The following is a 22863-nucleotide window of genomic DNA, read 5'->3' as shown; positions in this document are numbered from 1 at the left end:
TGCCCCTGTGCTACCCCTGCGTCCCCACGCCCCTGTGTTCCCGGCCCTGCGTCCCCCTGTGTCCCCGGCCCTGTGTCCCCCTGTGCCCCCGGCCCTGCGTCCCCCTGTGCCCCAGCCCCTGCGTCCCCACACCCCTGTGCCCCAGCCCCTGTGTCCCCCTGTGTCCCAGCCCCTGCTTCCCCGTGCCCCCATCCTCTTGTCTCTGTGTGCCAAAGTGGCCCTGTTCCCGCGTACCCTTGGGCTTGTCCCTGTGCTCCCGGCCCTGCATCTAGGGGCGCCAGTCCTGTGTTGAGAGGCCCGCATCTTCACGGAGGAGTCCCTTCCCGTGGACGGCAGCCCCTCCTCTGTCTGCTAAGAGGCTGGACCCCAACCCACCACAGGCCCACCGCATTCCCCCTGCAGATGCTACAGGCGGCTCCTCCATGCCTGGGTAGCAGCGGGAAGTCCCAGAGAGGCGCATCTGATTCCTCTGAAACTCTGGCCACGACTTGTGGCCCTGAGCACACAGGTATGTCTGGGGGACCAGATCCCTTTCCCCAGCTGCCCGGGGCCACTGACTCTGGGGACAAAGCTGGGGCCTGGTTCCCCCTCCACAGCCCCTGGATCTGGGAACCAGGCCCAGTCCCTTACCAGAGCCTACCCTGCCCCTTTCAGACCTCAGAGCCGCCAGGAACCAGAGGTGGGTTCCTGGGATGCACAGAGTCCCAGAGTAGGCCCCAGGGCTCTCAGCTGTGACCCACGCAGCACCTGCAGTTAAGGCCATGTTCATCTCTGTATGTGAAATCATACGCTTTCAATCACATTTAAATATAACATCAGCTGTAAATTCATCCATACTGTTGTGCAACTACCATCATTATCTCTCAAACTGTTTCATCTTCCCAAACAAACTCCTCACTCATTAAGCAACACCTTCCCCAGGCTGATGACCGCTCAGTCGTCAGTCGTGTCTGACTCTGAGGCCCCGTGGACAGTAGCCCGCCAGGCTCCTCTGCCCACGGGAGTCTCCAGGCAAGAACACTGGGGTGGGTTGCCATTCTCTTCTCCAGGCGATCTTCGTGACGCAGGGGTCGAATCCGTGTCTCCTGCACTGCAGGTGGAGTCTTTACCACTGAGCCAGCAGGGAAGGCCTCCCCCTTCCTGGGACGACCTCTACTGTCCTGTCCCTATGAGTCTGCTTATTCTAGAAACCTCGTAGGAGTAGAATCATACACAGTTGTCTTTGTGTCTGGCTCACCGAGCATCAGGTCTTCAAGGCTCATCCATGTTGTCGGCTGTGTCGGGATTTCCTTCCTTTTCTGCAGGTAAATGTGGGTGATGTTCCCTTTATGGACCAACCACATTGTGCATGCCCATCCCCCCATCGGTGGACACCAGGCTGTCTCCACCTCTCGCCTACGCTGAAAACGCTGCTGTGAATTCGGGAGCGCGATTATCTCTGCGAGACCTTGCTTTCAGTTTGGGGGAGGGTACACCTGGCAGTGGGAGTGCAGGACCACGTGGTAACTGTTTCACTTCTGAGGAGGCGCCACTCTGTTTTCCACGACATTTGGGTCATTTTACATTCCAGCCAGCCGTGCACAGAAGTTTCATTTCTCCACGCCCTCTCCAACACTTGTTTTGTTTAGAGGCAGCGTTGCCACAGTGGGAGTGGTCTCTCACTGTGATTTGGATTGGCATTTTCCTGACCAGTGACATTACTTTTTCATGTACTTTGTGAGCATGTATAAGTCTTCTTTGGAGAAACGTCTTGAAGGGGCAGGGGGTGTCCCCAAGCAGGTCCCCGTGCTCTCAGCTCTAACCCAAGTGGCACCCACAGCTGTGTCAAATTAGCATGTGTGTACGTGTATTAAATTATACACATAATGTGCCCTTTTAACATGAAAAGTGTTTCTACTGTTTATTCATTGTTGAGTTTTTTTGTTGTTTAATTTGTTTTGTTTTAGTTTTTTTGTTTGTTGTTGAGTTTCAAGAGTTTTTGTTCTTGACTTTTAGAGGTTTTAAAAAGTATATTCTGGTTATTAAACCCTTATTGGATTTGTAGTTGGAGACTATCTTCCCCCGTCCTGTGGGGCCTGTGCACTCGGGACAGTGTCTTTCCATGATCAGAGATTATTCTGACGACGTCCAAGCAAACAGATGGGGGAAAATGGAAACAGTGACAGACTTTCTTTCTTGGACTCCAAAATCACTGCTATGACAAACCTAGACATTGTATTAGAAAGCAGACACATTACTTGCCAACAAAGGTCCAGTCAAAGCTGTGGTTTTTCCATTGGTCATGTATGGATGTGAGAAAGTAGGACCATAAAGAAAGCTGAGCGCCGAAGAATTGATGTTTTAGAACTGTGGTGCTGGAGAAGATCTTGAGAGTCCCTTGGACTGCAAGGAGAGCAAACCAGTCAGTCCTAAAGGAAATCAGTCCTGAATATTCGTTGGAAGGACTGATGCTGAAGCTGAAGCTCCAATACTTTGGTCGCCTGCTGCAAAGAGCCGACTCACTAGAAAAGACCCTGATGCTGGGAAAGATTGAAGGCGGGAGGAGAAGGGGACGACAGAGGATGAGATGGCTGGATGGCATCACCGACTCGATGGACGTGAGTTTGAGCAGGCTCCAGGAGAGAGGGAAGGAAAGGGAGGGAAGCCTGGCATGCTGCAGTCCACGGGGTCACAAAGAGTCGGACACGACTGAGTGACTGAACAGCAACAGTGACAAAAATCACTGCGGACAGTGACTGTAGCCACGGAATGAAGACGCTGCTCCTTGGGAGGAGGACTGTGACAAACCAGACAGCGTGTCATAAAGCAGAGACATCACTTTGCCGACAAAGGTCTGTCTAATCAAAGCTGTGGTTTTTCCAGTAGTCATGAGTGGATGTGATAGTCGGACCATAAAGAAGTCTGAGCACCGAAGAATTGATGCTTTCAAACTGTGGTGCTGGAGAAGATTCTTGAGAGTCCCTTGGACTGCAAGGAGATCCAACCAGTCCATTCTAAAGGAAATCAACCCTGAATATTCATTGGAAGAACTGACGCTGAAGCTGAAGCTCCAATACTTTGGCCACCTGATGTGAAGAACTGACTCGTTGGAAAAGACCCTGATGCTGGGAGAGATTGGAGGAGGAGGAGAAGGGGACGACAGAGGATGAGATGGCTAGACGGTATCATCAACTCGATGGACATGAGTTTAAGCAAACTCTAGGAGGTAGGGACGGACAGGGAGGCCTGGTTGCTTCGTGGGGTCACAAAGATTGGACATGACTTAGCGCCTGAACACCACCACAGCCATGAGTTTGTCTCTAGATCCTCTCTTGTTTCCCATGATCCGGGTGTCTATCCTAGCCTCATGGAAACACCACACTGTCTTGAATACTGTGCCTTTGTAGGAAGTCTTGAACTTGGGAAATGTGTGTCTTCTTTTTTCTTTTTCAAGATTATTTTGGCTATTCAGGGCCCCTTGCAATCCCATATGAATTTTAGGATTGACATTTCAACTTCTGCAAAAAAAGTTGGAATTTTCATAAGGATTGAATTGAACCTGCAGGTCACTTTGGGGAGTATTGACATCTTAAAATTAAGTCTTCCCGGGACTTCCTTGGTGGTCCAGAGGTAAGGACTGTCCACATTCACTGCTGGGGCCAGGTTTGATCCCTGGTCGGGGAACTAAGATCCTGTAAGCTGAGTGGTGCAGCCAAAAAAAAAAAAAGAAGGCTTTCTATCCATGAACAAAGGATATCTTTCTACCTATTTAGGTCTTAATTTCCATCAGCAATGTTTTATAGTTTTCAATGTACAGTTAAATCACCCCCTTGGTTAAATTTATTTTTAGTTATTCTTTTAGATGCTATTTAAAGTGGAATTGCTTCCTTAATTTCCTTTTGAATTGTTCATTGCAGGTGCATAGAATTGTAGCTGATTTTTTAGCTGTTGATCTAATACCCTGCAACTTTCCTGAATTTATTACCTCAGTAGCTTTCTTAGAGACTCTTGTGTATGTATCTCAAAGATATTTTCTTTGGTTACCAGGAAGATTATACTTAACATCCTAAGTTTATAACAATGTACTTATGTAGACAACAACCTCACTCAATCCCATACATACTGCACTTCAAAACAGCTCCACCTTTCTGCTTTATGTTGTCATTGCAAATTATGTGTTCACACATCTGGGCACAGTAACGTAAGTCTGCAATTGCTGTTCATGCATTTGTCTTTCAAATCCTACAGTAAACACAAAGTAGAGTCATAACCAAAAATATAATGCTGGTTTTTATACTTGCCCACAGTTTTGCCTTTATCAGAGATCTTCATTTCTCCCTATGGCTTGGAGGTACTATCTAATGTCCTTTCACTTAAATCCGAAGGGATACCATGAGCATTTCTTGTAGGGCAGGTCTGGTGGCAGCAAACTCCCTCAACTATAGCTTATCTGGGAATGCCTTTGTTGTTGTTCGGTTCCCCAGTCATGTCCGACTCTTTGTGACCACATACACTTAAGTACACCAGGCTTCCCTGTTCCAGAGCTTGCTCAAACTCATGTCCATTGAATCAGTGATGCCCTAAATTCTTCATTTTTGAAGGGCAGTTTTGCTGAATATAGGATTCTGGTTGACAACTTCATTCACCCATCACTTTAAATACGCCATTGCCTTCTGGTTTCTATGGTTTTCTATTTTAAATTCATTACTTTTGGTCCTGGCGGGTCTTAGGTGTGGTGTGCAGGTTTCGCTGTGCACAGATCCCCTCCAGCTACGGGATCTCAGCTCCTGGACCAGGGAACAAACCCATGTCCCCTGCATTGGAATTCAGATTCATAACCACTGGGCCACCAGAGAAGTCCATCTCTATCATTTTCTGATGAGAAATTATCTGTTAATATGAAGATGGCTCGTATGTAACAGTCATTTCTCATGCTGTTTTCAAGATTCTGTCAATAATTTGATTACTAAAGTGTCTTGGTGTGAGTCTCTTTGCCTTGATTCTTGGAATTCACTGAACTTCTTGAATTTGTAGATTGTATCTTTCAGCACATTTGGTAAGTTTTTAACTAGTTTTTCAACTATTCATTTTCCCCTGCTCTCTTTCCTTTAAAACTGCTGGAAGGCACATGTGGGACCCACTGGGGTGGGGCTCCAGAGCTCTCTGGTCTCTGCTCTTAACACGAGTCCCTCTAGTCACACACCAACTCCAGCGCGCTCCTGCTCCTGCCAGCTTGGATCTGCTGCTGAAGCCCCTAGTGAGTCTCCCAGTTGCTGTGCTCTTCAGTCTGGGACTTTGCTTTCTTTCCATAATTTTTCCTTATTCTCATCTTTGAATTGTTTTTGGGGTTGCTTTACTTCCATGTGCCTGTTTTCCATGAGCTCTTTTCGCATAAAAACAGTTATTCATGTGTGGCCGTGCTAGGTCCTTGCTGCGATGTGGAGGCTTTCTCCAACTGCGCTGAGCAGGGCTGCTCTTCACTGCAGCGCACAGGCTTCTCATCATGGCGGCTTCTCTCGTTGCAAAGCATTGGCTCTGGGACACGTGGGCTTAGCGGACCCTCAGAAGGTGGCATCTCCCCAGACCAGGAACTGAACTCACGTCCCCTGCATTGGCAGCTGGGCTCTTAACTACCGAACCACCAGAGAAGTCCTCTATTCGCATTTTTAACAATTCTCTTAAAGTTGCTTTCTAATAATGCTGATGTCCGAAATTCTTCAGGGATGGTTCCTATCAAATAATTTTCTTCCTTTGGGTAGGCCATTTTCCTGCTTTTAAGTTTCTCCTTGTGATTTTGCTGCTGCCATGGTTGAAAGCTGGCTGTGATTGGTTTTGTGCATGTGTGAGCTTCTCTTGGTAACCCACTCCAGTATTCTTGCCTGGAGAATCCCATGGACGGAGAAGCCTGGTAGGCTACAGTCCACGGGGTCGCAAAGAGTCAGACATGACTGAGCGACGGAACGGAACGGAACGGAGCTTCTCTTGGGGGAACAAGAGCTGGGAGCTGCCTCTGCCTTGTGGCTGACAACCTTCCATTGTTTTAGGCTTTTGCTGGTTTGTTGACGTTTTCCATTGTACCTAACAGGATTAGGATTTCCAAAGGCGGGGGGCGGGGTGGGGGAGATATGACTTTCAGAGCACAGAACGTGGAGTTGGGACCCAAAAGCTTGGATTGGATTGTCTCAGTCCACCCCCAGCATTTCAGAGACCATTCATCCACATGGGAACCTCACAGGGCATGCGTGCGTCCATCCATTGGGCTGGGAGCCGGTGAACATGCCGCCCAGCCCTACCCAGCCCTGAAAGGCAGGGGTGGATCCCTGAGTCCAACGTGTAAACACCACAGCCAGCCAGGAGCCCGAATCCCCATGAGGTCAGGCAAGCCTCTGGATCGGGCGTGTTCATAGGCTATAAGCCCGAGGCTGGGCTGCACAGGGCTGTGTCCTCAGCCCATCTCTGATCACATCACGGGCTCTGGGCCAAAGTGGCCTGGGCTGACCAGACGCCCAGGACCCCGAGGAAGCCCTTGCAGGGCAGCAGGAGAGTGTTCAGGCTTCAGGAATGTGGTCATGATTTGATTTTCTAGGAAGAAGGAAGAAACTCGCTGAGTGGACAGGATCCCCAGAATCACACCGCCCATTTATTCCTGTGTGTTCCAAACGGTGATCCAACAGGAAGCAGGCAAGGAGCACAGAACCAGCGGCAGACCACCGGACGCCCAGTGGCCACCCCGAGCAGCCACGAGGCCCTGAAACATCCTGGCCCTGTGGCCCGCGGGCCTCTGTCACAAGCCCAGCCTGGAGCACGTGCCGCCAGCAGGGGGGACACCGCACAGCCAAGGTCAGGGCGCGAGGCTTGCTGACAAGCACCCTCACGGACAGCACGTCTCAGCCTCCGGGGCAGCGTCTACTCGAGAGCCGGCCCGCCCGAGGAGGGGGCCCAGATGGGCAGGGGGTGAGCCTCTGTGTTGAACACATAGGTGTCCAGGCTCAGCAGGTCGGGGTCGTCGGAGAAGAGCAGATACAGGTATTTGAGCGTCTCCCCCAGAAAGAAGCTCTCCATCTTGTCCCTGGGCTGGGGGTGGCGGGGGTCCTGGACGTTGCTGATGGAAGAATAGCCGCCCGAGGGGACCTGCTCGAGAGCCGAGGCCGCAGCATCACGACGCTGGCTCAGCCCTCTGGAGGGCTGCCAGTCAGAGGCGCCCAACCCCCGCCCGGGGCCCCCAGCCCTCCCCAGAACACACGGCCCCCAGGGCAGGGTCAGGTGGGGAGGACACCAAAGCCCACAAGGGGAGTGGCCACCTGGAGGTCAGCCATGGTTCCCTTCAGTGACCAGATGCCAAGTGTCACCTCCAAAACCTGTGCAGACCTCACAAAGGCCCCAAGGCCACCCGAGGGGTGTAGAGTCCACCTCAGGGGCCACAGGGTGAAGGTCAAGTCTCAGCCCTGCCAGGGTGGGCAGTGGGCCCTGGGCATAGCAGGGGGTTGTGGCCCCTGGCCTGGGGAGTAGCGGCCCAGAGGTCACCCACCCGCTGGGTGGACACACACTGCCCAAGCCCCACGGAGGACCCAGGACGCTCTGTGCACCTTAGGCCACTGCAGGGACCCTCCCGACAGCTGTCCCCCAGACAGGACCGACGGATGCCCTGACCCCCCGGCCCTCACAGCAGGGCAGGGCCTCCCCACGCAGCCCCTGGGAGGCGCCAGTGAGGCCCTGGGGACACGGGGCGGGGCTCACCCGCGTGTAGGTGTTGAAGCTGTGCAGGATCTCCCAGCCCCAGTCCTGGTACTTGCGGTTGCCTGTGACGCGGTACAGGTAGAACAGGCTCTCCACGGCCTCGGGCCGCAGCAGGTTGTGTCTGTCGGCCGCCTGGGGAGGCACATGGGCTCAGGAGGTGCCTCCCGGCACTCCCACCTGGCCCGGCCCTGAGCCCAGCATGGCTCACCTTAACCTGAACGTCCTTAACAGCCTTCGTGTGATGCAGGTTGAAGTGTGCGATCTCGGGGCTCAGCCCCGTCTCCATCTGACGGTACATCTGGTAGCAGGTGTCCATGAGCGCCTGGGCCAGCTCCATGTGGTCAGCAGGCAGGCCGTGGTGGGCACCCAGAGCCAGTGTCCCTGGCAGGAAGCACACCAGGTGGTCCTGAAACCACAGGGTCACCTCATCAGCGGGTCCAGCGCCATCAGGCCTCAGACAGGGGACTGAGCTGCAGGCCAAGCACCTGGGGCCCCACATGGGCAGGGGAGAAGCTTCTGGAAGGACCACCTCAAAGGTCGATGGAGCCCTGGCTGCAGGAGGGCATGCGACTGGGGGTGGGGGCTCCCCGAGAGCATGGAAGGAGAGACTCGGAGCAGGGCAGGGGTCCTGGAGGAGGTGGGGGCTCTGGGATGGGGGCCCTGGCGCCCCACAGGCCTCAGCTCCTCCTGCTGCTGCCACGGGACACCCACATCCACCCGGGACCACTCACACTCCACGGCCAGGATCACGAGGTTCCCCTGGTCGTCCCCACTCAGAGCCATCAGACATCAAGCACAGAGGCTGGGTCCCCAAGCTGCCTTGAGGCCGGATCAGGGAAATACGCTCCCACTCACCATCTTGGCGCTGAAGCGGCCGTGGTTGAGCTCCCCCACGAAGGTCAGCTTCCTGGGCTCAGATCTAGCGAGCAGGTGCTTCCTGATCCCGTCCACGGCTTCCAGGTAGTCTTCCAGCAGCCTGTGCAGACCAGCGGGGCCTGTGTGCGCTGGCCAGGTGGGCGCACAGCCCTCAGTTCCACAGACAGGGCGTGACCCCGAGCTCCTGTCCCCGTTCTGGGATCTATGAGGCCCGGCTCTGCCTGCCCCATGGGGGTCAGCCTCACGGGCTTCTGGGCCGCCCCCAGTCCTGTGAGGTCAGAGCCTCCCAACCAGCCCCAAGGGGCCACTGGAGACCAGCCTGTGCCAGCCTGATTCACCCTGAACCAGCCTGCGGGCTCCCCAATCAGTGACACTTCCGGGGCCACAGTCACCCCCAGGCTCGAGGCTTGAGAGGATCCCAGCGCCCCACTGGGGTTTATCTCTATTTTCCAGCTGGACAAGGAGCGACCAGGCAGCTCTCTGGGAAAGGGTGCGCTGATCAGTGTCAGAGCACTGAGTTCCAGGACGCTCACATGCCCCGACTGGAGACACCCTTCCCCGAGCCCGGGGGCCACCCCAAAGGCAGAGAAACAGGCCTCACTGCCTCTCCTTCTTCCCGCCCTGGATCCACTGCTTCAGCAGGTACTCGTAGTAGCTGTCGGCCCTGGCGCCCAGGGTGAACATGCCCCAGTGGGTGAAGCTGCCGCTGTTGGTGTTGATGAACATGGGCACCAGCCCGTCCAGCTTTCCACGCAGTGCGTGCACGCGCCTCGTCACCTCCTCTGCGGCCTCCTGGGGCAGATGACGGGGCGGTGAGTGAGTGGGCCGCGTGGAGAGACTGCTCTCCAGCACGGTGCCCGGACGGCCGACCGCAGGAGTGAACTCGTCCGCGAGACCCCTTCCAGCCTCCGCCCGGGACAGTGTCTGAGGCCACAGCTGCGGGCCTGGCACCCCCCTGGAGGACTGCTGTGTGCTCCCACTTCCTGCAGGACTGGCAGGCACATCTGTTTCTGAGCCCAAGGTTGCTGCTCATGATGACAACTGCCCCAAAGTCCTCAGCCACCGGGGAACATCTGTACTCTCTTCGGGCTCCTGTCTAGGGGGCAGCACGCGTGTCTCTACCCCAAGGCTCTGCGCCCGCTTCCTCACAGTCCTCTGGACCCAGCAGTGACACACCCATCAATGAGCTCACTTCCTGAGTGAGCTGCTTACTTCTCGTGATCTCACAACCGCCGAGACATGGCAATATGTGTGTCTGCAAGTGACCCTTATGAGCAAGTGGCTCATTTAACGCAGGGCTGCCCTTGGGTGTGTGGGAACCTCACGTGGACGGCGTGTGGTCCCCTCCATCGTTAGCAGGCTTCCCTGACCTAGGGTGGCACCTGACAGGCCACACTTCATCCAAGGATTGGAACACACTGTCTAATCCACAGGCAGCAGAACAGACAGACTGACGCCTTGCAAGTGAAAATCTGTTGTGCATCTAAGGACACCGTCCATGTTGGAAGAACATGGAGACTACAGAGGAGAGAAAAAACTTCCATGCCACACATCTGATTCAGGACTACTGTCCAGAGTGTACAGAGAATTCCTACAGCTCAACAACAAAACACCCAAACTGGACTCACATGAGGGCAGAGGATTTTCATAGTTTGCCAAAGAAGACACACGAATAAACATATGAAAAAATGTGTAGCATCATCAGTCGCCACAATGGAAGCAGATACCACAAGAATCAGACATCACCTCATGCTCCCCTCAATGGCTGCCACCACAGAAAACAGAAAACAAGTGTTGCAAGCATGTGTAGGAACCGAAACACCTGTGCACCGCCGGCGGAAATCCAGAATGGAACAACCGCTCGGGACAAAGTATGGCGTTTCCTCGAAAGCATGGGACACTGAGTGGCCTCACGCCCTCACAGTTTTAGTTCTAAGGATTGTATCTAACAAGGTATCATCACAGCCGCGCTCAGAACTGTGTCATTCACTGTAACCGCGGTGTGGAAGCACGCCAGCGTGCGCTGATGGGTGAATGGAAAAGCAAAGTATGGTCCATCCGGGTAGTGGAATAGTATTCAGTCTTCAAAAGGAAGGAAGTTCTGACGTTACTCTGGATGAACCCTGCGGACACTGCGCTGCATAAAATGAGCCAGACTGACAAGGAGAGGCGCTGTGTGACTCCACCTGTACGACAGGCCTTGAACAGCACACTTCATAGAGACAGAAAATTGAATGAAGTGAGCCAGTATGCAATGCGTGCAGAGCTTCTGCTCGTCAGATGAGAAAGTTCTGGCGATCTGTTTCACAGCTGTGTGAACAGATTGAACACTTATGAAATGGATGCTTTCAATGTGGTTTTACGATGGCGAGTTTTATGTTATGTGATTTTCTTACCACAATAAGAAAAGAAAGAGGCAAAATTTTTAAAAATGAAACTATTTTTCATGGAGACAGAAAGTAGATGCCAGCGTCCAGGACCTGGGAGAGTGGGGAGTTCCTTTCCAGTTGAGGACAGGGGGTCAGTCTGGGGAGGTGGCGCTGATGATGGCTACACCATGGTCTGGACGTGCTTGACGCCACAGGACTGTGCACAGAGGGTAGTCGCTGTGCTATGTTCCGAGCTGTGTGTGTTTAAGAAAGTGATGACAGAGGACTTTCAGATCTGATGTTCACTCTACATTCATTTCAATAATCAATATTGATATGGATAAAAATAGAATAAAAAAGGCTCAAGGGCAGGTGCTGCGGGTCTGAGTTCCATCTCCCTCTACCTCTGATCCTGCACAAGTAAGCAGAACCCTTCCTGCCTCAGTTTCTCCAGTTTCAGCTGGGAAGGGCTACAGTGATTGCAGCAGGAACTACATAAGCTGAAGCCTCTCACTGTGCCAAGCCACTCTGCAAGGCAGAGCAGGGTGGGAGATGAGGGTCAACAGGACTAGTGTGGGTCCCACCTGCTCATCTGCTGCCTGTTCTCTGGGCACATACGGCAGGGTCCCCGGAACATTTGAGGGAGGCATTTGGGCACCAAGGAAGCCTGTACTGAATAGAAGCTCACAACCTTGCCGACTGCTGTGACTACGCCAATCCCTGACACACTTGAGGCTTTTTCCAGTCCAGGTCTTCAAATTAGGACTTTTTCACTGGGAGGAACCTCGGGGGTCAGACTGCCCCGCCCCCCAATACCAGGAGCCGCGCCGGCACACCACTCCAGCTGCCCACCTGGGACAGCGTACGGGGCCCAGTCAGGGCGCCACAAGTGGGACAACAACGACGTCACCTACGCTGAGCTGACCACAAAACCCAGAGCTCCAGTCACCCCGTGACGCTCAGCCACAGCAGAGCAGGCGTCCTCCCCACTGCAGCAGGCAAGTGGACAGCAGGCCACGCCGAGCGCAGCAGGACCAGTCATCAGGGTAGGGGCCCTGAGGGGCAGGCCAGGCAGAGGACTCAGCCTCCAGTCAAGGCCTCTCCCGTCTGCACCTCTGGTGTCACCAGAAAATGCGATTCTCCAGGAAAACCGGGGACAAGAACCAAAGCCGACACGAGTCTCACGGCCCAGCGCCCGTGACCACACAGACCTCCACGTGCTCCGCGAGCCAGAGACGGCCCCGCAGAAAACCCGCACCAGCCGGAAGCAGGGCCCCTCCGTACCTGAAATTTCTTATCCCCCGTGAGACGAGAGAGCTCTCGGAACTCCAGCTGAATGCTTGTCACCTCAGCCACTGTGCTATCAGAAGTCCATCGGGGTGGGTGAGCAACTCCAGTGCCAATGTTTACAATGGAGTACGGGATCTTAGAGGGTGTTCGGAAGGCAGGCATTAACCGATTTCCAAAATCCTCCTGATAAACACAGCGATGAGTCACCGATTCCTGCTGCTCGGTGGCCTTGTCTCCGTGACACGACGGTAAACCCAACACCCAGTTTCAACTAATTCAGTGGACAGACTCGAGTATGCTGGCTTCACGTGACCCAACCCTGGCCAGCTACAGAGACCGAGCTGGACTCAAATCAGTTCAGAATGACCTCACGGGCAGGCAGCAGGCTGGCACAATGCTGCTTCAGCCACTCACGTGCTTGGAAACAGACTCAAGAGCGGGAGGAGACAGAACTGGAAACAAACGCCTGCCGCAGCCCAATCCCATGAGAAAAGCATTGTCTACTGAGACCCCAGCCCCCCCAGGAAAAAAGCAGACCCGATGCCGGGACACTCACAGCTTTCTTCAGGAAGAGTATGTCCCCCGACAGGTGGAAGGCACTCAGAAGCCCACCCAGGATCCGGATTGTGCTCTCAAACAGGTTGACGTCCACATCTTTCTGAAACAATAACCTCTTGGACACCCAATTCCTGGCTTCTTGAAATTCTACCACGTGGAACAGCAGAGGTACAGGAACAAATTAACAACAGTCCAGCATTTCCCTGACCGCTCCCTCTGGGGCTATGCACATCCCCTGCAGGGTTTCGACATCACCTCCTCATGCAAGAGGGGGAGCCCAGGAGTCCTCCAACCGCACAGAAAACATGGGGCCAGCGTGCAGCTGGGGGAAGGCCGTGCAGCGTGAGCACAAGTGCTCGACGTCAAAGCCACACTACAGAGGAGCACGAGACAGTGAATGGCTGGGGGCCTGCAGTGCAAGGCAAAGACGAAACAGGCCCGTGAGCGCACCAGTTCAGAGACATCCGGGGACACGTCGCCCGTCCCACCCTGTCTGCACAAGAAAGACTGAGGGAAACTCGGGGCGCGGCCGGCCGCTGCGTCGGATCACGTGTCACCTCCCCCCACAGGGCCCTCCGCGACAAAGACACGGGCTGCACACACCCCTGGACTCCACCCTCCACCTCTCTCCGCGCTCTGCAGGAGGCGCAGGGCGCACGCATGTGTGAGGACCGAGCACTGCCCGTGGCCAGCACAGCCACTCTGGCAGCCAGGGCAAGGCGAAGCACAGCCCAGCAGGACGCGGCATGTGGTCACCTCCCAGACCAGGCTCACTCGGGCCCGGGGGTCATGCGTGGCGAGCTCAAGCCCACCGCAGGGACGAGCAGGTACCTTTCTTTAGCCCCAGAATCCACATGGTGTCCAGGGCGTCGATCAGCGTGAGGCCGAGGCCGAACCACTCGCTGAAGGACCTGGTCAGGGGCTTCAGCTCGTCGTGGCCCCAGGCGAACTTGCGGTATCCAGCCCACGCGTGGAGGAAGGCATCTACCACGGCCTTCTGGCGCTCGTTCTGGGAGGCTGGGAGGAGGAAAGCAGGGCATGGGCACCCAGACAGAACTGCCCTGCGGCCCCACGGTGAGTGAGGCTGCCGTGGGGGCACCTTAGGCAGCAGTGAAGGCCCAAGCTGAAACTGCCACCCTGCCCATGCTCATCAGCCTCCATCTGGTCCTGGCAGGGACCACCCTCCAGGAAACAGCAAAGGAGCGGAAGCAGAGGAACCAGTATGCCTGGGTGTGCAGTCTGGTTTGCGGACATCTAACGTGACAGGCCCTGGTGACCTGAACGAGAAGGTCTCATCTGGTGGTGCCTGCGTTCTGCCCAATCAGCTGAGGGTGCTTCCGAGGGGGAGAAAGCGGGGAGCTGATGCCTCAAGGCTGATCAGACACCTCCCGGGGCTTGGCGCACATCAGAGGTGGCTTCTCGCCACATGTGGGGGAACCACGTGCACACACAGGGCGACCGCACAAGGAGACGCCGGTGTCCGCGGCCTCAGCACACACACCCTCAGTGTGGGTTCAGGCGGCCACTGGCAACACCCACAGCGTAGTCAGCTGTTGCTATCCCTGCACAGCTGCCCTGTGTCCCTCAGGGCCGTGGCCACGAGTACCCCTCCTGGCTCCCTGGTTCTCCTGGGGTCCTCCAGCGCTGGCAGCAGAGGGCCCCAGCCAGGGCGCAGACTCAGTTCTCCTGTCCGTGGAATGGGCACAGGACAGAGAGCCATCTCAACGGGGATGAGAGGACCACGGTGTGCAGGCTGCAGGGGCTCACTAAGCACCGCCGCCCATAGGCCCTTCACCTGTCGAGCTGGAGCCCAAGGACCCTGCACGTTTGCCCAGAGCCATCGGCCTAGGGGAATCTCTGAAGGACAGAGGTGCACAGCACCCAGGCCTGTCACCGGGACACGGGCAGACAGGCCAGCCTCCTGCACATGTCACTCCCGCCGCTGCAGCACTGGACACGGTGGGACAGCCACAGAGGGGCTGGACGTCATCACCGAGGCTCTGAAGGGTGCCTGACCCCAAGGACCCCCGGGGCCCATGCTCCAAGGGAAGGCGGCCACCCCAACTCTCCAGCGTGCTCCATGCTGCGCCCCTCAGACCAAACACCAGCTGAGGCCCAGAGGGCGCAGGCGGCCCTTACCTCGACTGGCCTGAATCCTCAGGGTCTGCTGCTGAGAAGGCCAGCCGGGGAACTCTGCCTTCTTGCGAGGGTGCCCTGCTTCGGCTTGGTCCCCACTCCCCTCCAGCTGGAGGCAGAGAATCAAACTCAGAGCAGAGGCGGATTGCACAACCTCCCACTCTACACAGGGAACCTCAAGTGAGCAGCCTCCAACCCTGCTCCCCGGGGGCACAGTCTGCGACGCAAGACAGCTATACTGAGGTGTCAGGCTGGTTCTCTTTGCTTTTCAGGGAAAAAACACCAACAGACGCCTCTGGGTTCCCACATTCAGACCACCTCTGATGCTCCCGGTACCTGAGGCCGTCTCTCCGCACCTCTGCTCCCCAGCCAGCCTCTCCCACCACCTCTGCCCTCCCCTGGGCCTGGGCCTGCCTCCTCTCCTGGGTGTCTCCATCGGGCGCTCTAATCTGCAGGTTGGGGGGTCCTCGTCGGAAATGCCTTTGGGGCTTCTGGACACAGACAAGAGTCATTCGTGCAATGATTCCATCCTGCTTCTAGGACGCACCCCCCCGCCCCAGTCAGACCTGGAGCCACACAGGGAGCGCTGTGGATTGGCTGAGCAGTTGCAGTTTCCTAGAGGAAATGATTTCCGCTTTTCATACGATACGCGGCTTTGGGATGAGCCCCTTTTTGGTCAGCTCCTGGCTCTGACTGCCTGATGGAAGCTCTGCCAATGGGCGAGTGTAGCCCTGGAAAGTCGGTTAAGCCTGGCCAGAGCGTGTCTGGGAGTCAGACCCCAAGGGCAGCAGGGCAGGGTTAAACCACCCCATTCCCGTCGATGGAGCCACAGAGAACACTGCCCAGGCCTGCGCCCAGGACTTCCACCTCAGCCTCGGAAGGCTGCGGCAGAGGCAGCTGGTCAGTGACAAAGCGCTGTGGGAGGACACACGCGTCCGGCTCCAGCGCCCCAACAGTGGCTGTGACAGCAACTCCTCCAGCTCACAAGGACACAGATTCGTGAACGGAAAAGCCTCTGGCTGCAGCACCCATGGACACCTTGGAGGAGGATCCGTAAACACAACACACTTCCAAGATCCAAAGCCCACCGAGCCGGGCCCCCAGGTCAAGAGAGTAGGTGCGGCCTAAACAAAGCTCCAGGGATGAAGCAGGCTTCAGGGACAAGTGCCACCATCGGACCCAGAGAGGAGGTGCCAGCGCCATCAGGATGTGCAGGGGCCCCAAGACTCGCTCCACAGGAGACGAGGATGTTCACGCCTTCATTTCCAGCCCCACCCCCCAGGCACCAGAATCCAGGTCATGGACGCTGAGGTGTGGAAACGTGTCTCTCGGAGGGGAGACAGCCACGTTCTGCTGTCACATGACCATGAAGTCAGGACAGAAAAGAGTAGCCACAGAAGTGACAGAAGGAATGCTCTTGGCTCTAAAGGGAGAAAACGGCTCTTGCACACACAGACCTTCCAGAGAGACGGGGTCAGAGCAGCCTCCTGTCCCTCCCAGGCACCCTGTGGGGCGTGAGGCCGGCATCAGTCCCAGAGCCTCTGCCTGGGGGCACATGGGCCCACTTGGACACCCCAACCCACGGGAGCGTGTCCCTGGTGCAGAGCACCCCGGGCTCTCAAAGGCCGGCCCCTCTCTTGGGGTGGGGACCTGCCGTGGCTCTGGCTGACCTCCTCGCCCTCTGTCTCCACATGCGCCCCCACCCCCGCTTGGCCCCCTGGATGGCTCGGGGCCCCCAGCACGAGGCCTCACCCCTGCCCCCACCCTTTCTCGACGGCAGGCATCACGCACCTGCCAACCCCACTCCTCCCTGCTGACCCCACTGTGATGTGGAGGCCCCAGCATCTCCGTCTGGGCAGGTCAGAGTGCAGACCCCACCTGCCCGCCCTCGGCCAGTAGCTCCCAGGGAACAGGGACGGTCTGTCTCATCCCCCGAGGACCTGGAGCGCCAGCTGGGCACAGAGACGGAGGACAGAGTGGCGCTCCTCTCTCCCTGCATCTCCTCTGTCCAGCAGCCCAGAGCAAGGAGGCTCAGGTGAAAACCTCAGACACGTGGTGGGAGGCAGAATTCTTCCCAGTCCCTCTCAAACAGCCCATGTTGCGCTGACGCGCTTCTGGCCTGGACCCCAGTAACGACTCTACGTTCAGTTTACTTCAAGTACCTGAGGCGACAGCCCCACCACGGTCTCTGGGTTCTCAGCTGCTTTCCGAGGAGCTGGCAAGGCGGGAGGATTTGCTGGTCTCATCTGCCATGCTGCCGCCGACCTGCTGTCCACAGCTAAACAGGAGAATCTGTTTCATCTCAGATACGCCTCAAGGCCCAGAGGAGAGTCAAAGGGTGCTGGAAACAGCACCGACACAGCCAGCACTCCTGGAAAAGGACAGGCTGGGACCTCCGAAAACGGGCAGGTCAAGGAATTCCAGAGTGGCCACAGGGAAGCAAACCTTGCCCATAGCTCCTGGCAGCTTCTGTCTTTATCCCCACCCACAACTCAAACACTTGGCCTTCCTCTTTTCCACTTCAAGGAGGGCCCACGGTGGCTCACAGGCCGATCACGGGAGCGACCCGCGGGGGCTCTGCAGCTTTCCTCCTCCAAGGAGTCACAAGCAGATCCCAGGAAGCAGAGGCCCCTCCTCCCAGCACCAGTGCTTCCTTCCCAGCACTGCAGTGCATGTCAGGAAGTGCCTGCAGACTCCGCCTGCACCCTGAGACCTGGACCTCGGTGTGAGATGGCTGGGACGACACGCCGCTTCTCACAGCAGACGTCTGGGAAACAGTCAGACACCGCAGATTAACAGCCACCTTACAGCGGGGGGCTGGGAACATTCTAGGCTTCTCCTTATCTCACTGCCTGCCAACGCCTGCCGCTGCCAGATGGCTGTGCCACCCCTTAGTCAGCCCTCAGGACGCCCGAGGATCATGCAGCTGGTACCTGTCCACTCGTCAGCCACGTGGACATAGGACAAGAGGCCGAAGAGCATCAGGACCGCCAGCAGAAAGAGGAGCGCCGTCCGCTGCAACCGCGACAGCTGCTTCCACTTCTGAGGGACAGACAACGGCTGCTTCAGTCAAAGGAGCACAGCGAGCAGCCTCTCCCGCCGCGTCAGGCTCCGGGAGGACGAGGAGCAAGTCCCGAGGCCCAGCGTGGGGCTCTGCTGCTTCTGACCCGGGGACGTTTCCTCCAAGCGGGGGCCGCAGGCTGGAGCGGTAGTGCAGCCGACAGCCTGCATTGGTCCACTTAGAGTGAAACGCATGGGGAGACCTTTTCTGGCCCTGCTATGGGCTTGGAGAATGACTGGCAGCTGGGTGTGCTGGCTGCAGCCCCCTCCCGCCTTACCTAGTCCCTGCAGCCCACTAGCTGGGCTCAGGCCCCCTGCTCTCCATAGGCACAAGTTCCTTGCATGGCAGTAAAGGCCTCCTGCAAAAAATAATTTTTTAAAGGTCCAACTGGGGAATCCTTGGCAGTTCAGTGGTTAAGATTCTGAGCTTCCACTGCATGGGGCCCAGTTTGATCTCTGGTTGGGGAACGAAGCTCCTGGGTGCTGCCTGACTCAGTCAAAAAAAAACCTCCTGAAAGGCAGGTCCAGAACAAACTAAAGGCCTAAGGTAGCGGCTCCTGGATACTCCTGACCCGTCAGGCCTTGTAAGAGGACGACAGTGGCCCCAGCAGGCATATTTTATTGAAGTGAGATCAGGTTCACAACTTAGGTTCTGGATCAGGACTTCTGTGAAGGACTTAAAAACCACAAGGTCTGTCTGGGGTGAGACATGAGTTTTGTTTTTCTTTCATTTTCATGAGGCCATGAAAGTCAGAAATAACAGAATTAAGGTGAGGGAGATCATATTAGTTTTGTGTGTGTGTGTGTATGTTTTTCCTTTCAGTCTCCTATCAGTAGCTGGACAAAAGCCTCCTGATTTGTGGCACAAGTAAAATAAAAGCACCTCTGGGGACATACGCCTGAATCAGAGGAAAAAGTTATCACGTTTTAAATAATGATGGGGCAAAGTTTATCCAAAGGATGGGGGTTTCTGAACGTCTTAGCTCCAGAGGCCAGCTTGAGGAAGGAGGGAGAGACGACACCGGAGACATGAGACAGGCAAACTCTCCAAGCGCCAGCGAGTAGACGTCAGGGGCCAGAAAGAGTGCCTCCAACTCCACTCCCCTCAGCCTCACCCTAACCCCAACGGGACCCCGCTGCCGGACTGCTTCCCAGGAACGCTCAGACAGCGCTGAGGGTGTCGGTGAAGCGCCAGAGGTCGGTTCTGTGGGACCTTAAAGAGTCGAGGCTGGGTGGCTCCTTCGACAGGCAGAGGCGCCAGGGCGCTCGGACGGGCCGCTGCTGCCGCGGCCGGGGTGCCCGTCCGAGGCCCTTGTGCCGGAGACCACCAGAGACGCTGGGCCCACGGCCGGCCGACCGCGGGCGCCGCGGGGCTCAGGGTGGGGGCCGGCGCCCGGGTCGGGGCTTGCGCGGAGGCCGGGCCGCACCCTGTGCCCCGCGGCGCCCGCGGTCGGCCCGCCGCTCCCGGCCGCCCAGGCCCGCGCAGGCGGCCGCTCACCCGCCGCGGCCAGCAGGGCTCCCGCGCCCCGCCGCCGTCCGCTCTCGGGCCCAGCGGGGCGGGCCGCGGGTGCATGGCGGCGTCGCGGCGCTGGCGCCTCCGGGTGCGCCGCGCGGAGCCCGCCCGACCGTTAGCGGCTCTGCCCGGCGGGCGGGGAGCCGGGCCCCCGGCGCTCGCGGCGCTGCGTCCCCGCCGGGCGCCCCTTCCCGGGCGGCTCGGGATGCCCCGTCCCCCCCGGGCGCCCCTTCCCGGGCCGCTCGAGTCTCGGGGTGGACTTGACCCGGGTGCCTTCCGGTGCCTCGGGGTGGGGCTGGGGCCTGGCCGACCGGGCTCAGTGAGGACGCAGGGCTGCGGAGTCAGGCAGGTGGGCCCTCGGGGTCTTCATCGAGTGTGTGTGCGTGTGTGTGCGCGCGTGCGCCGCTTAGTCGTACCCAACTCTGCGACCCCATGACTGTAGCCCACCAGGCTGTGGGCTCCTCTGTCCCTGGAATTTTCCAGGCGGCAAGAATCCTGGAGTGTTTTCTACTCCCTTCTCCAGGGAATCTTCCTGATTCAGGGATCCAACCCGGGTTTCCTGCATTGCAGGCAGATTCTCTGCCGTCACCAGGAAAGCCATTGGACCTATACATCTGAAAGTGGCTCAGTCGTGCCCGACTCTTTGCGACCCAGAGTTGGTATGGTCCATGGGATTCTACAGGCCAGGATACTGGAGTGGGCAGCGTTCCCTTCTCCAGGGGATCTTCCCGACCCGGGAATCGAGCCCGGGTCTCCCGGGTTGTAGGTGGATTCTTTACCAGCTGAGCCACAAGGGAAGTCCATTGGACTTATTAAAATCAGTCAAGGGAACCCTCAGGGAGGTGCAGTCAGGAGGCCAGGAGCGGGAGCTCTCTGGCCCTGTGGGGCAGCCTCAATAGCAGACCCCACAGGAAGGTGCTGACCCACGCCCCAGGCAAAGGGAGATTTTCTCCCCTCTTGGTAACCGGCAGCCATTCAGCCAATGAGAGACAATGCAGCAAATAAAAAGCCGCCACACTTCCGGCTCCCAGTTTTCTCCAATGGACCCTTTGTTTAGAACAGCCCCCCTTCTCATCTATGAAAGGATTTCTTTTGTTCTCAGCACTTGCTGGAAGGTCACCTTAGTTTGTTTGTCTTGGGTTCCGGTTCTTAACTGTTCCAGAATAAACCCGTGTTGCTGGTAAAATAACTGGCTGTTTTCTTGTTCCAGGTCAAAAGCCAGCTACAAAGTACAATGGAAGAGCCTAACAGGAAAGAACCATCAATCACAGGCCCCCACGGGACAAGTACATTGCTTCTCCGAGAGGAAGTCACCTACCTCAGCAACTCAGCCGTGGATAAACCATCCTCACCCTGACTTGCAGTCTTTCCTAGGGAGATTTCATTAAAAACAAGAAACCCCGAAACTTCTCAGCTTCCTGACTTTTCTCTATAAAGTAACCATTCCTCTCCTTTGTTTATTGGGCTTGCCTATGGCTTTTGCTATAGCCTAGCCACTCCAGTACTCTTGCCTGGAAAATCCCATGGATGGAGGAGCCTGGTAGGCTGCGGTCCGTGGGGTCACTAAGGGTCGGACACGACTGAGCAAGTTCACTTCCACTTTTCACTTTCACACACTGGAGAAGGAAATGGCAACCCACTCCAGTGTTCTTGCCGGGAGAATCCCAGGGACGGGGGAGCCTGCTGGGCTTCTGTCTATGGGGTCGCACAGAGTCGGACACGACTGAAGTGACTTAGCAGCAGCAGCAGTGTGTCCCAAATTGCAGTTCCTGTGACGTTCCAAAGTCCACTTTTGCTGGTAAAATAACCGAGTGCTTATTCTTGAGGTCAGCAGACCCCATAGTCTTCAGGATGCACCAGAGAGCGCCACACCTTACTGTGAGCTCGTTTCCCCTCAACAAACAAGGCAGAGGAGGCCTGGACTGCCTAGGACTGCTCGATCTGGGGCCCTGCCCAGTGCTCTCTGCAGCCCCTCCCTAGGGCTTTCCAGGTCCCAGTGCCCACTCTCCCTATGGGGGAACCCACTGCTTCCTGCCATCCCAGCTATGACCTTCCTGGGCCTCAGAGGGCTCCCCAGCACAGGCCCCTACTGCTCAGCACCTAGGCCTGTCTGCCCCTGACCCAGAGACCACCCTCCCTCCTCCCCCTCCTCTCTAGGGGTCATCTCTGGGGCCTCTGCAGGTCTTCCACACACAGTTCCGCTGGTGGTTCCAGCCATGCCCTCAGGAATCCTCCCTGCACAACCAGTTACCAGGGAAACGGTGACATCTGGAGGAGGGTTTGTCATGGTTTCTCACTGCCCCCCACAAGAGAGCTGGTTCAAGGGACAGCTTCTGGACCAGCCCCCAAGGTGCCTGATCCACTAGGTCTTCCCAGGCTCCCCTGCAACTCTAGGAAAGAGCTGGATGGAACACAGGAAGATTCCTGGGCAGCCCAGATTGGGTTCAGCTGAACCTGTGGGCTCTTGTCTCCGCAGGGCCAGCAGGCTACCTCAGCAAACCTGTTATGAAACCAAACTCAGGTCCACTTGCCCACACACTGTAAAGTCAGTCTCCTGATACAAAGATCGGCCTGTGGGCTCTCGATTCCGCAGGGCCAGCAGGCTGCAGCCCCTGGATGGACGCAGACCTGGGACACCCAGTGCTGCTCCCACCACGCTCACTGGTTAGCGCACTCGCCAGGCCGGGCTGGATCACAGCACCTTGTGTTTACTGGAAACCCCTGCATTCTGGGAAAACTGAGTTTGTCCATCTTTCAAAACTCAAGTTGCTTCAATTAACAGTTCTCTGGGTGAGAAATGATGGGGGCGCATGGTTCCTACGGAAGCAGGAGGAAGGTGCTTGTAGCCATGGGACCCCCGACCCACAGGGAGCCTCACCCGGGAGAGAGGACTCAGCACGACCAGGGTCTCCTGGTCGCGGCGTCCTCGCATCGCAGAAGGACAGACATCGCAGGAGACAGCGAGGTGTACCCAGGGCCTCTCTGTGCTGAACGAAACCTCACGTGAAGGTGCAATTATTTGGAAACAGAAAGGTTTTGTGAAAGCAAGCTGTTTTAATAGTTTACCCAACGAACTCAACTTGGTAAAGAGGTTGCCCCGTCGTGGCAGTGAGGAGCCCCTGGGCCGGGCGGGACCCTCGGCCTCCTCCTTGGTGACCCTCTGCCCCAGGCCCTCTGCGCGCCTGTGGAGCAGCTGGGAGAAGGCAAGTAAGGCACATGTTAGGACTGACGGCAGAGCCTGGATGGAGGCACAGTCATCCTCCGGGCCCTGGGCCTGGCCCTGACCCTGCCATCACACCCGGGGCGGGACGCGTGGAAGAGCCACCGTGCACTCCAAGCCCCTGG

The 22863-nt window shown here is 56.9% G+C and overlaps 1 protein-coding gene across 1 annotated transcript; it reads right to left on the bottom strand.

Moving 5' to 3' along the window:
- Positions 1 to 6294: 6294 nt before the first annotated feature.
- LOC129539648 (endoplasmic reticulum mannosyl-oligosaccharide 1,2-alpha-mannosidase-like) lies at positions 6295 to 17993 on the bottom strand (the record flags this gene model as incomplete). The annotated part of the gene is made up of 12 exons (XM_088841696.1): positions 6295 to 7110; positions 7717 to 7848; positions 7925 to 8122; positions 8572 to 8692; positions 9194 to 9384; positions 12246 to 12434; positions 12808 to 12956; positions 13641 to 13865; positions 15002 to 15054; positions 15282 to 15436; positions 17108 to 17223; positions 17879 to 17993. Coding segments are annotated over 12 exons (1869 nt in total), but the record flags the coding sequence as incomplete, so codon positions are not given.
- Between the last annotated feature and the right edge of the window lie 4870 nt (positions 17994 to 22863).

This window comes from Moschus berezovskii, chromosome 11, assembly GCF_049115385.1.
Source record: "Moschus berezovskii isolate FMDL1 chromosome 11, NW_MosBer_1.0, whole genome shotgun sequence".
Classification (NCBI taxonomy): Eukaryota; Metazoa; Chordata; class Mammalia; order Artiodactyla; family Moschidae; genus Moschus; species Moschus berezovskii.
Note: the sequence above shows the minus strand (reverse complement) of the source record. Positions and strands in the feature narration are given on the sequence as shown.